The 14164-nt window shown below is 35.0% G+C and overlaps 2 protein-coding genes and 1 pseudogene across 2 annotated transcripts; 1 reads left to right on the forward strand and 2 right to left on the reverse strand.

Annotated features, from left to right (window-relative positions):
• The first annotated feature begins 695 nt into the window (after positions 1 to 695).
• LOC107772224 (uncharacterized) lies at positions 696 to 6520 on the forward strand. The gene is made up of 6 exons (XM_016591717.2): positions 696 to 1223; positions 1989 to 2289; positions 2917 to 3075; positions 5085 to 5380; positions 5962 to 6075; positions 6217 to 6520. Exons 1-6 carry the CDS (start codon positions 1017 to 1019, stop codon positions 6226 to 6228), a joined length of 1089 nt encoding a protein of 362 aa, XP_016447203.1. The 5' UTR covers positions 696 to 1016; the 3' UTR covers positions 6229 to 6520.
• Positions 6521 to 6643: 123 nt separating this feature from the next.
• On the reverse strand, positions 6644 to 10014 carry LOC107772223 (uncharacterized). Its single transcript, XM_016591716.2, has 3 exons — positions 9401 to 10014; positions 7328 to 7697; positions 6644 to 7000 (listed from the first exon to the last, which is right to left on the reverse strand). The coding sequence occupies exons 1-3, from the start codon at positions 9800 to 9802 to the stop codon at positions 6798 to 6800; spliced, it is 975 nt and encodes a 324-aa protein (XP_016447202.1). The 5' UTR covers positions 9803 to 10014; the 3' UTR covers positions 6644 to 6797.
• On the reverse strand, positions 9938 to 10046 carry LOC142165009 (U6 spliceosomal RNA; annotated as a pseudogene).
• Positions 10047 to 14164: the final 4118 nt, after the last annotated feature.

Raw genomic sequence — 14164 nt, forward strand, 5'->3', positions numbered from 1 at the left:
CAACTTGTTTGGATGGTTGTTACCTGTTGTATTGTATCGTATTGTTACTTTAAAACAACGTTTGTTTTGATTGTTAATTAAATTTTATTGTATTGTATTGTTAAATTCGTCGTTACCAAACAACGAAAAGTGCCACTTTATGGAACTATAAATTTGGTGTGGTGACGTCATTACCCTACTTTTTTCTCTCACCTTGCCCTTCCTTATTATTTGACAAAGATTTTTTTTTTGATGAAGCCTTCTTTTTTAATTAAATAATCATATTTTATCCTTTAGCCTATTTTTATATACAATAATTTTATTCTGTATTGCGAGGTTATTTTTTATATTATTGGTGGGTGACATCATAAAACGACGACAAACGATATAATCTATCCAAATATTGTATTCATCAAACAATACAATACATTATGAAATGACATGTAACTACAATCCAAACAAGTTGTAAATTCGAATGATATCAACAACAAATTATATCTTAATCCCCAAGCAAAATAATTTGTAGTGTTGGAAAGAAATAAATTAAACACTACATTTTGCTAATTGTAAGGTTTTTGTGTCAATACGAAGTGAACTTTACATCGACAACAAATCACCTGTCTATATGACCTTTGCTTTTACTTATTTATTATGCATTTTTATAATAATATTTATATTTAAAAAATCATCTACTTATTTTTATTTTTTTGAGCCGAGCGTGTCTCCTGGAAACAGGCTCTCTACCCTTCCTCTATCCTTCGGGTAGGTCAGGGTAGACATATTACCCTCCCCACACCCCACTTGTGGTATTATACTAAGTCGTTGTTGTTGTTGCTCGTGGGATTATACCAGGTCGTTGTTGTTGTTGTTGCTTGTGGGATTACACTGCGTGTTGCTTCACGTTCAGCGCGCGCCTGACATTTGCGCTTATTAGAAGCTTTGTTAGTTATTTTAGTTAAAATCCATTCTAATATTCCTTTCTCATTCCAGAAGAAGAACAGAAGCCCTAAAAAGCTGAGCTTAGTCTCTCTAAATCAATGGCGGAATCACGTACTGATGCAAAGACAAAGCTGATAGTTGAGCTTGTACTCTCCGCTGCTACGGCAGCTTTAGGGATGGTTTTCATATTCGCTGGGCTTCGTCATCTCGATCCCAATCGCGAAGCTTCTAAGAGAGCTCTCGAATCCCGCAAACAGCTATCTAAACGCTTAGGTCGTCCTCTTATCCACACCACTCCTTATGAGGTAAACTCAGAAAATAAGAAATGGTCAATATATCTAATTTTTTTTTATCTCTATTCACGCACCATTTTCGCTATATTTTGGATTTTTTTAGAAACTAGTAGTATATAAAAGTACTACATATCACGGTTGATGGAAATTTTAGTGTATTTTACTTTTGATGGTGGTGCGCGGGTCAGCTTGAGCAGTCCTTGACTATTTTCACCGGGTACTTGGTACACAAGCACACGTACCGAGTAACTCTGCCACAAACGCTTAGGCAGATAAATCACCTAGTATTTTTTGTCTCTGCTGGATTTAAACCTGAGACCTCATGATTTTTCTCACTTCATTGACCACTGAGCTATACCCTTGGCCCTTGGCTGTTATCGTGATTGATAGAAAATTCTTTTAAAATAATTTTGAGAAAACTATAGTAAGAATATGTTTGACTGCCAAATGTTAATAGTTTATAATGTCGTACAATGATGTAAAATGGGAAACAATGTTTAAGGGTTAGTTATGATGCTTGCTTACATCCCGCTTAGTGTTATGGAAAGTTAGAGAACCTCTAATGTTAGGGAACTCACAAATTATTGACTGTCGGAATGAAATGTGTCCAAATAGAGTGAAGTGGCAGTGTGAATTCATATGCCGACCCCAACTAGCTTGCGGTTGAGGCGTAGTTGTTGTTGTTGGTGACAATTTTACAGGATATGATTGCTGGGATTGTTGTGGTTTGATCTTCTTGGAAAATTTGGTCTCCATTTATTGAGTAACTCTTTGCAGGATATGATTGCTGGGGATGTTGTGAATCCAGACCACATAGATGTGGAGTTTGATTCGATTGGGGGGCTGGATGGGATTAAGGATACTTTGTTTCAGCTGGCCATTTTACCTCTGCGAAGGCCTGAATTGTTTTGTCATGGGAAATTGCTTGGTCCAATGAAAGGGGTTCTGTTGTATGGACCACCTGGGACAGGGAAGACAATGCTTGCTAAAGCCATTGCAAAAGAGTCTGGTGCTGTGTTCATAAATGTGAAGGTTTCTACTCTCATGAGCAAGTGGTTTGGTGATGCGCAAAAGCTTGGTGAGTATTTTGAATTTCCTTTGTGTAGCTAAGTTTGTTTTACATTAGAGGTCTAACTAAATTATTGTTCTGTCTTTTGATAACTCCATATTAAGTGCAATGATCTGTTGGTTGGATAGATAAGAAATTGGAGGGGTTGATTTAGCATGCTAAGATTTTGATATATGAAAAGTTTTTACTTCCCTTTCACGCTTAGGAGTCAGGAGGGAATGTATCACTTAAAGAATGCACAATTTGTTTGCTAGTGTTTTGAATTTTTTATGAAGGAGCTACTCCAATCTGTCTTTACAGTAACGTGGTGTCGCTGAAAAGAAGAAAGTGGAAAGGTGTAGGAGCTATTGGAGGGGTTAGATTTTAGGAAGTGGAGTCATGGGATGCAGATGCAGCACGCTATCTTCCTTCATGAGTGAATTTTATAGCAAGGGATTGGCTTTCTATTGCTAACAAATGCAGTTACTGGAAAGTGGGAAGGAACGAAGACGAAACTGGATAAGGCTAGACTGCATATTCATCTGCTGTATAAGCGTTAACTAGCTATATGTTCATAATAAGCACATGGTCTTTTGTTTTTCTCTTTAATCTTTTTTTCCTCCCCTTATCTGTTTTTGGTTTGGTTTTTTGTTGCAGTTGCTGCTATTTTTGGTTTGGCCTATAAGCTTCAGCCTGCTATAATATTTATTGATGAAGTTGACAGCTTTTTGGGCCAGCGTCGTGCAAGTGAGACTGAAATGCTGACTAGCATGAAAACTGAGTTCATGGCCTTATGGGATGGTTTTACTACTGATCGTGAGTAACAATCTGCGAATAGCTGGTTCTTTTTTGGCTTCACTTCGTATTCATATTCACATATAATTCTAGCTTTTAGTCATGGAAATTTATACCACTCTTGTACTTTCACATTTGGGTCTTCTTTGTTTGAAATATTTCTGTAGCATCTACTTAACGGTGTTTTGGAAGAATGCTATATAATTCAGTACACTGTTCTTGGATTGATATGCTATTTTACAATAGTTACTTTCTATCTTAATGCTGTAGGATACAGATACTTATAAGTTAGATTAGGCACTAGCTGACTAGTTATGTTAAAGAATTGATACATTAGCTTGTATTTTAAGGAGTGTTTGTATAACCATTAGGCATAGTATGTCCAAGGAATGAATCCTAGCAAGTACAATTGACTTGCTTTAGAAAGGAGGGGGTTGAGGTTGGGGGCTAGATAGGGTAATGTCAATGTGGATTAATGGCTCTTAGCATTGTTACCTTTTTCCTTATTAGAGGTATCTATATAGTGTGGTTGGGTCGACTATGTGTCCAGGGTCTTAGCATTATCTTTTACTCCAAATTATTGAGTATTGAGTGAAACAGCTCCATATGGAGTGAAATGGATTTTGAGGATTCATAGCTGACCTCAACTAGCTTGAGATTGATGTTTGCTTATACAACAATAACTATGCCTCAATTCAGCTATTTCTCAACTTTGATGGAATTAAGTGGTCAATGCCTGGGAACTCACAGGATTTTTAAGTTGTTGGTATAGGCAAGGGTTGGGCAAAGTGAGAAAGAGCTGTGGCATACAACTCCAGCTTGTATCTGGTGGGTGATTTGGAGAGAAAGGAACTCAAGATGTTTTGAAGGCAAACAAAAATCAGTCCACAGGAATATTAGATTGTATCTTGTTATTTCACTTTTGTGTAAAAAGGAATATGCAAATGAGGCAGAAACTTTAATTCCTGTATCCCTCTAAGATTAGAAGAGGGCTACACTTTTGCTTTTTCCTCAGTTGTACAGAAAATTCCAGCACTACCTTTGTGCTGTTATGAATACCACTATTACCATTTCAAGAAAAAAAATAACTTTGCCTGTATCACAAACAAGTTAGGGTCGGGTATGTGAATTCTCACTTCTCCATTTAAGCTCAGATCATGTCATCATCGTACCAAATAAAAATAAGCGAGAACTTATTTAAATATATAAAAATAATAGTAATAATAATTATAATAATAATAATTATTATTATATTAGAAGTTCTCTAACAAGACTAAATTGTACTCCCGCTAGTAGATATCACCTATATGAATTTTTTTCTTCCATTGTGTCCTATCTTTAGCAAAGTCTGCGCTGATCCCAAGAAATACTAGGCCTTACGAGACAACTTAGTTCCCATGAGATTTTAGGTCTACCTCGTCCCCTACCCCAACTTGTTTGGGAAGTGAGCTTAAATTGATGTTTACTTATATCCATTAATAAAGGAACTTGCTTTGGATTGCTGTTTAGTTGTTTCTGTTTTTGTTCTATAAATAATGTATACATAAATAGTTTTTCACCTTAAATATATACATAAGAAGAACAGCTGTGTTGTTTAAAAGAAGAAGACAGGAAGGAGGTGGAACACGCGACCAGAGTTTTATTTCTGAACCTTCTCTACCAGTGTGCCGGGGTTGGTATTTAGCCAATCTAAAAAGTGTATCAATCAATCAACTAATATTAGTTGGAGAATCAGTTTAAAAATTTATACTCATCTTTTCAATTAAATAGGATCATACAGATACATGTATGGTAAATTATTAGGCGAAGCAGTCTTGCCACACTGATCACTGCAATGTTGTTCCGCCCCTGCCTTGGTAGCTTTATCACTTTAGTTTGTTAGGGAATTATATCTTATTTTGACATGCTTCCCATTGTTACTTGGTGGTTTTTGTATGAATTTCTTGCAGAAAATGTGGCCTTATACAACATGTTTCATGAATGCTATGCTATATGTAAGTGATAAAGGAATGAATTTCCCTTCTCTGCAGAGAATGCTAGAGTTATGGTCCTGGCAGCAACCAATCGCCCAACTGACCTTGATGAGGCAATACTTAGGCGCTTCTCTCAGTCATTTGAAATTGGGAAGCCTTCCCTTAGTGATAGAACAAAGATATTTAAGGTAGTTTTGAAGGGTGAGAGAATTGAAGATAACGTTGACTTTGATCGACTTGCTGGCTTGTGTGAGGGATACACTGGTTCAGACATTCTCGAGGCCTGCAAGCTAGCTGCCTTTATTCCTCTTAGGGAGTATTTGCACGATGAGAAGAAAGGAAAGCAATCACAGGTACTTCCGCAAGTTGTTATTGTAATTGATTGTTATTATCTGTTTGTCCCGCAACAGCAAATGTGGGGGTATGCATGCGCATCATAGATCAAATATTTGTGCAATTGACTATGACTTCTAAATAGGCATGGTAACTGTGCATTTTAAGGATTTGCTCCCCGATCTGGAAGTACATATGTACTGTGGCAACGGCCTCCTTGAGCGTGCCTGTCAAACTGACTTTTAATAATGTTATTTTGGCAGAAGATATGATATGATTAGGAGGTCAGAAAAGTTGTAGTTCATCTTTTAGTTTACTTTACATTCTGGACATTGGAACTGCCAGGACGAAGTGGAAAACTCTTCTCAAATAGGCAATGCAGATGTCTGGAATCATATTGCCCAGTCATGTTTTATCTTAATGTGGTGGATATTAAATGGAGCCTATTCTTACATGTTAATCACTTTAGATATGGTGTTGCTTCAAATTCAATGATGATTAGTTGTGACTAAGAGTCCTCTGGCAAGTCTACAATTTCACAGTTTCACTATATATTACAATCCCCATCTAAGCAAAGATTGATCTGTTGTGTATATTGCAGGCACCAAGGCCATTGTCACAGTCTGATCTAGAGACAGCTTTAACTGAATCAAAGAAGACCAAGATTACTGCTAGGAAACCTGCTGTAGTGAGCTTTCGGTTGGATGATTATGAGGTCTCACTTCCGATTTTGGATTATATCAAAATGTTCATTTGTTAAAGTGTTGCACGATAGATGCTGCAATGAGGCAGATTATTGTGGTTTATATACTTTTACGTTTTCGTTTAGTGACAAGATTTTCTTTCATACTTGCAGGATTTGGACTAAAGCTGGCTCCAGCAGGAGGTAGTAGGGTGTTCAAGTGATGCTATGGGCATCTATTGATGAGATCATTCCATAGGCTTTTTCCATTCGGAGAATCTCAATGCTCTAACCTGCTTAGGAATTTGGAAGATAGATAGGTCATTTAACTTCATTGCTTCAATGTTGTAAATACCATGAAAAAATAGAGGAGTTACATTAGTACAAGCTCATTTAACCTCATTGTCTTTGGAAGGATCCAAATGATTGCTATTCCTGATAATTTGAATGATGGAAAAGAACTCAACTGCACTTTATTCCTTCTGATTTCTAAACAAGTCCACTGTGTATGACTCTTCATTTTGTTTTTTGGGGTGTTGGGGGGTCTTTGGGGGGGGGGGAGGGGGTGTTTCCATTTCTAAGCCACAGTCCTTGACGTGAATTTCTTTCGGTCAACGCAATTTCTCTAGATTTATGGATAAATGCTGTGAATGGTGCTTCCGGACAGAATCTCAAGTATTATTCTATTTAAGACATACAAGTTCAGTTTACTGCATTTACAAAACTTTAAAAATAATAAATAAGCAACAAGGTGGTTAAATTTTATCTGCTTCTGAAATTGATCTATCAATGGGAAAGGGGCTCAAAATCCTCAACTTAAAGCATAAATCCAGGCCAACACCAGCAAAAAGAAAGATCAAAAGATTCTCAGAAACATAGACCGCGCCATCAAGAGCATGAGACCAGAAGCTGCCAGCATCCAACTCTAATGGTGGTCCACCTCCAAGTGTAGCAAGGCCTGCATTAAATGGAAATAGAATCGTTTAGTTTATAAATACCAAAATTATTGCGGAAACTTTCTTTGGCAAGACCAGGATAATACAGCAAAATTGAATGGGCTAGAACTAGAATATGTGTGCATCAGCATACTAGTTGCAGCCAAGAAACAAGTATCCGATTCAGCTAAGCAATAACCTTGAGAACATCCTTTGTCAGCTGATTGAACTCTTAATGTAATCAATCAATCAATCAAGCATCCCTCGAATCTAAACAGGTTGGGAATTACCAAAGAAAATGCAAGGAGAAAAGTGACACAGTGCAGTGACTTAGTATGAGGATATAATACCTTTGACAAAACCAAATGCTGCGGATGTCCCTGACTTGAGCTGAAAATTGTCCAAGTCTCTTCTTACAGCATAGCGAAAGGTTACACCAAACAAAGCACAACTAATAAAGGTGATTGAAAGAGGGAGTATTAGCTCTGAATAGCTGGTGATTCGACTTAAGGAAATGGGAAGCCCTGCAAGCGTGCCAACGATTGCAGAAATTGAAGCTGCTTTTATGGATTCTACTCTCTCCTCATCTCTATTTATTACATCCCCGTCTATTCCCCTGGAAGCATCTCTCCTTCTGGCATCATCACCAGTGCTGAGGGAGCGTTCAGCTTCTTCAATCATTGCTCTTGCTTCTGAAATATCTTTCTGGCATTCTGCAATCTTCAATTGCATCAACCAATCAGTACCTTAACTATAGCATGTAGCAACAATTGTTCTCGAAAAGCTTTAATGACTTCTTAGAGCATCTGCAAGACTATGAATTATGCTAACATTATTCTTAAGACGTTCGGAAACTTGCAACACACTCCTACTTAAGGTGCTAAAAAATGTCAATCAATCATTCAACTATGTTTCAATTTCAAAGTAGTTGTGGTCAGCTATACAATTCCTTTCTAGCTCTCAATCTTATATCCCATATGGGCATACAAGGTGCTAAAACAAGATTTCCGTAAATTGGACTGAGGTCGCTTGAGAGTCCCCTTTACCCAGTTTAACTTAGTAAGCAGTTTGTTTGCAGTCCCTTATGATGATGCACTAGTTATTTCGCGCACATAATCAATTAAATCTATTATGATCTCGAAAAGTGTAGAATTTATATCTACATTCTATTCTAAAGCTTCCGAGTTGAAGTGCCAACCAATGTTGTCAAATGCTCATTTGAGGCGCGCTTAAACCCTGAAGCTCAAAAAGCTCAATGCATGCGCTTCGCCTCACTTAGGCTGCGCTTCTGTGTAGGCAAGGCACTGAGGTGTGCGCCGCATTGCCCATAAGTTCTATCTTGAATAGAGTGGTACAAAACAATAAATATAATTGACAAGAAGATATATTAATTGTTAAGGAAATCATTATGAATGAAATTCTTCATTTGTTCTTGCATTACATATATATTTTTATTTTTTCCTTCATTGCGCCTTTTTAAACTAAAGCCCACACTTCAATTCCGCTTTGTGTTTAAAGCCCCGATAGACCTGGAGCGCTTTTTAACGCTTTTCGCCTTTGACAATACTGGTGCCAACTAAAGAACCACACTTATTTAAACTTTAAAGGCATGAATTCAGATCATTGCTCTTTATTTTCCTGTGGTTTAGCAATTGCAGGTCAAGACGACTACAATGTAGTTAGGTACGAACAATCTATATGCATAATGACAAAAATCTAGGAACAAATAGTAATCCCTGTCAAAAGATAAAGAATATCTAAAATAAAGCTCTACCTTTCTCTCAATAAATCTATCTAGACTAAACGATACGATATGATATGAGACAGTGAGATACAATTGGACAGCAGAGGGCTGCTTGTGCCCAAAAGCAGTGATTCACTTGCTCCTTTGTGCATAGAGTTAGCTAGTCGTATCGGACACATGTTATTCAATCGAATTATTATGCAATAATAGCAAGATGTACAAAAGCATAAACAATTTAAGAGTGAGAAAGAAGGGAGAAAAAGGATTTTAACTTATGATACATGTCATGACAATGTAGAGATTTTTTGCAGCACCAACGTATTGAAATTTATGGGTTCTGAATTTGCCACCGAACCCATAGATCGTCTTAGTTACCAATTTCAATTAAATATATATACATAATTAACAGATTTCCTAATACAAATATAAGGTCTAAGAAAATTCGTGTCTTATATAGTAATAGTACAGTCAGACCTCTCTATAACTACATACTTATATAACAACAGTTAACTATAAAAGCCAAATTTTTTCGGAACCAAATGCCATGTTTTATTATAATATACGTTCTCTATAACAGCAGTTCCCTATAACATCCAAAAATATCTGAAATGAACGAGATTGCTATAGAGAGGTTTCACCGTAGAATACAAAAGTTAAATTGAAAAAAAAAAAAACTGACCTCAGAAGTTCTAGTTTCAAGCTGAGTTATATAATCCTTCAACAATTTAACCTCCAATTCTTGTCTTTCAATATCAGCAAGTTCTTTCTTCGCCATTTCTACTCTTTGAGTTGCTTTCTCCAACCCATCAAGCAAAACCCGGTTTTCTTCTCTGTTCAAAAGTTCCTCTACTCTTTCGTCCACAATACCAGCCAGTGCATCCTTCAAACTCCCCGTTTCACCATTTCCTGAGCTATTATTATTATTAATATTATTACTATTGCTGCAATTTATAGTTAGAAATTTTACCCGTGAAAATGAAGATGTGTCTGAGAATTTCAATGGATTAAACACTCTTTTTCTAAAGAGGATTTTTGGGTGTGGAAGTAATGAGGAAATTGAGGTGGCTACGGTGGTCTTCATAATGCACTCTCCGGCGGAATTGGCCGTCGATAAATAGCGTGGCAGAGCTTTTTTACCTTATCGTCTTGAAAACAATTGTTGGCCTTTTTTTTTTCTTTCCTTTTTCTTTTTGTTTTTCAATTTTTTTTTTCATAAAAAAATTTGGATCATTTCTTGATTTGTGCATGGCATCCTTGCTAGGGCCATGCTAATCTTCTCTGTATCGTTCTAATTTTATGATGTCCCAAGAAAACAAAATGTTTGACCTATATATATATATATATATATATATATATATATATATATATATATATAGGTCAAAAATTTCTCTTTTTTTCTCTCCTTTTTTGTCATTTTCCCCATATTTATCTATTGTCCATTCTGAGTATGGGTGTTTATAATTGACATCATTTGAGAATTTAAATTTTTTAATTTAATTTTCATTGAATGACTCAAATATATTTTTTTATCAATATTTATTATGGAATTTTGAGAAAATTACACTCAATATTTGAAAATAACTACTGATGTTATAAAAGTAAACCTAACAAGAAAATAAAAATATTTAAGGTACCTAAGAACAGGGGCGACTACTGATTCGGCGAATCAATAACTTTGGTTAAACTTTGTATTTGCCTTGAATAATGTATTGATTATTTATAATTTAATGTTTACAATCCACTAACTTAAAATGTTTAAAATTTTGAACTCATAAGTTTGAAATCCTAGCTCCGCCTCTGCTTAAGAACACAAAAATATGAAACACTTTATATGAAGTTAATTGCCACAGAATTAATGTTGATCGACATATTTAGTTTTAGTTTTATAGCTTTATATAATAAACTATTCCTTCAACAAATAAATCTATGTTAAAAACTGTATAAACATTTAAGATTTTATTTAGTATTTAAAATTTTGAATTCACCATAATTTTTATGGGATATAATTTAAAGATCAATGTCCGTACTAAACCTTTTTTAGATATACAAGTCTAGTTTATCTACTATACATATACTATTATTTAAAAAATTGTAAACTGCGATGTTGACTAACTTTTACCCTTCATAAGTATTGCTATGTTGGATAAAATCATAATTACAATTAATAATATATTTTAATAGAAATAAGTATAATTAGAATATTTTGAACTTCTGAGATAGAACTTCTTGAGTTAGCTTTAGGATCAACAATCATCATTTTCATGATTTTACACTTTTTCCTATCATTTATTATAAACTCAAACACAAATTTTAAAATATTTATATGTGACTTTTTTTTAATTAAAAAATGTACTATTTGAGACGAGGTTACACACACTTTGTACACACGCACCTTAAGACTAGTTTTTAATTATTAACTATGATAATGTGCAAACCATATGGTATTTAACAATGGTTAAGTATCAATAATTGAAAAATATTAGCATAATACATTGGTAAGATTTTGTTGGTTAACACAAAAGCAAAAGGTTAATTAGTATAATCTTCTTTTAGCTAATATTTTATCGAAATAAATATCAAAGAAAGAACACGTATTAGTTCCTCTTGAATTACAAAGGATTCCCCACAATAGCTGATCTGGTCACAATGAGAACATATTTTTGCTTTATCCTTGACAATTAATCATGTTTTTAATTCGTATTCCAGCATAAAGCACCATTGTTACTAAGCACAATTAATCATTTACATATTCTTATAGTAAATTGTACCTGACATATTGCCTTCACATAAACTCTTATAAATCATAGTTAATTAATACATATACTCATATCACCTTTTATTTATGATTTAATTGTGATAAACTAATATGATTTTTGTAAACATCCGAGTGTAAGTTTTTACCTTCAATTTCTATATCTGATTAGCACCTTAAATTTTATCAATTAATACATCAAAACCAAACCATTAATATTCATGACTGTTTATTTTTTAAGCTGCTATTATCGAGTGAATTGTTTTTCTTTTCTTTTTCTCTTACCTTTTAGTATTAGCAAGAAATAAATTCTGTCGCAACAATATACGATTTTCAGTATACCTTTACGTTAGTGAACACAAAAAAATAATTCTTTTGTTATTTTATTTTCTTACTCTAATTTTTCGAGTGTCAGAACATAAACATAAAAAACTCCATATATAAATTTGAACAATAATATATAAGATTAAATATTTATACAAAAAGAATATGATAAATCTTAGGGGACATTTAGCATTTGATTTTGTGAAATTGATTTTACGTTTGATTTGTGGAGAATAACTCATCAATGCTTGGATAGTTGGATTTAGTATATGAAACTCATTAATGGACAACCCATTAAAAACATGTTTGCTAGTTAGCTAAGCCAAGCCACAATGAATACAGATATGGAGTAGTTAGGACACTTAATCATAATGTTGATTAGATATTAATAAATAAATATAGTGTGAAAAAATTATAATGGATAATTGATCTCCTTCATCCAAGATTTATGTATCCACAATAACTTAACTAATTAACCTCTGCAAAGCTTTCTCCATTATATTGTGAATCACTTGTTTGTATTATGTTCAGATCCCTATAAGAAGAGACGAATTCTCATATATCACTCATCCTTGCATACATTGAGTACATACATTAATAATATTGCTAACAAGTTAATATGGAGAGCTACTTGCTACTAATTGTATTGATTTTGACGGCTTTTATCCCAAGAACTAGTTGTCAATACGACTTTATGAAATACGTACTACAATGGCCACCAACATTCTGCGAGATGCAATTGCTATCAAGAAAAACCCTGATGGTCATACCAAAAATCTAATTGACGACTTTGTTGCTGCTGGAATTAACCCTGATGGTCATACCTTTTACTCATTGCATGCCATAACGGATAATACTGCCGTTGTGGTTGTGGTTCCTACCAACTTTTTAGTATTGGTCAGCTAGCTACTGATCATTTGGAATAAATATTAATGCCTTAGTTAGTTTTTAAGTTGGTGTTTAGAGGTAATAATGTTGTATTTAATTATCTCATATCATATTGTCACACCCCTTTTTTTTTAACCAAACTCCACTAACCCTCTTAAATTAATAAAAAGGTTTTTGTGAAGATAAGAAGGGTTTTTCAATTTTGAAAGTGACAAAATTATGTATTCAAAAGGATTAACTCAGAGTTGCCACCTGACATTTGTTTCGGTGTGGCAGGTCACCGTTTTTTAAAAATGATTTTTCCTTTAAAACACTTTGGACTCCAAAACTAAGTCCGCACCAGAGATTTGGGTAAGGAGGTTCATTTGACTCGGGGAGAAGGTGTTAGGCACTCCCCAAGTCCCGTAACTAGTACGGTTGCATACTTGATCTAATCGGCTTCTAAAATATTCAAGTTGAGGTAAAATCACGAAAAAAGCAAAATAAACACATATGAGGCTCGAGGTCGTCCCCACCTAATAAAAGAAAAAATAAAAATAAAAATAGAAGTGCTACGAGTTCTACTATCGATCTCCAAGTACAAATACTTCGGGGCATACCCCGGAATAAAATATATACAAATCCTTCGGAGCATTCCCCGGATAAATTTAACTAAGGGAACGACCTCTCGCCTCGAGACCAACAAAAATCCTAAAGTTTGACTACCCAAATGTGGTCGGCCTAAACATGCTCCTAACGAACAATGTAACAAAATAAGCAAATAAAAGAAAAGAAAATTCTAAATCATGCCCATATTTTTACAGTTAATTTCATTTACTAGACCAAGCCCAATCCTAGCATGCAAATAAGTTTAATAATCGGCTAGTCTTTCCCTATCCCCACGACCCAATTTACTCAACGAAAGCGAGTTCATCTTGAAGCCTCGAACAGATAGAAAGCAATCAGGCAAACAAGTGCAAAGCCATGTAAAAGAAAAAGAACAAAATGGATAAAGAAAAGGTGGATTGGAGCATGATGAGAGCCATGACTCTCCTACGGACTAATTTGTGATTTACCCTACAAAATCTGTGCTTGTTGCCCTCCTGATCCTTCTGGCAGCCAGCAATAGCTTATCACTCTCGTCCTCAGCTGTCATGAAATAAATTTCAGATGTGTAACTTGTACAAATATTAACCAACGAAAAATTATAGACCAGTGTCACAAAGGACCCAGCAAACAACAACAACAACAACAACAACAACAACAACAACCCAGTATAATCCCACTTAGTGGTGTCTGGGGAGGGTAGTGTGTACGCAGACCTTACCCCTACCCTAGGGTAGAGAGACTGTTTCCAAATAGACCCCCGGCATCCTTCCCTCCAAGAACTTCCCACCTTGCTCTTGGGGAGACTCGAACTCACAACCTCTCGGTTGGAAGTGGGGGTTGCTTACCATCAGACCTTACCCCTATTAACACATATATATCAATAATAAAAAG

Source organism: Nicotiana tabacum, chromosome 1, assembly GCF_000715075.1.
Source record: "Nicotiana tabacum cultivar K326 chromosome 1, ASM71507v2, whole genome shotgun sequence".
NCBI lineage: Eukaryota > Viridiplantae > Streptophyta > Magnoliopsida > Solanales > Solanaceae > Nicotiana > Nicotiana tabacum.

Bases quoted from the DNA above. Each gene is read 5' to 3' on its own strand.
- LOC107772224 (XM_016591717.2), top strand. From the start codon at position 1,017: ATGGCGGAATCACGTACTGATGCAAAGACAAAGCTGATAGTTGAGCTT. The intron at 1,224-1,988 runs GTAAACTCAGAA...AACTCTTTGCAG, and splicing joins TCCACACCACTCCTTATGAG to GATATGATTGCTGGGGATGT. The intron at 3,076-5,084 runs GTGAGTAACAAT...CCTTCTCTGCAG, and splicing joins GGATGGTTTTACTACTGATC to AGAATGCTAGAGTTATGGTC.
- LOC107772223 (XM_016591716.2), bottom strand. From the start codon at position 9,802: ATGAAGACCACCGTAGCCACCTCAATTTCCTCATTACTTCCACACCCA. The intron at 7,698-9,400 runs GTCAGTTTTTTT...ATGCAATTGAAG, and splicing joins TTGAAACTAGAACTTCTGAG to ATTGCAGAATGCCAGAAAGA. The intron at 7,001-7,327 runs GTATTATATCCT...CATTTAATGCAG, and splicing joins AGCATTTGGTTTTGTCAAAG to GCCTTGCTACACTTGGAGGT.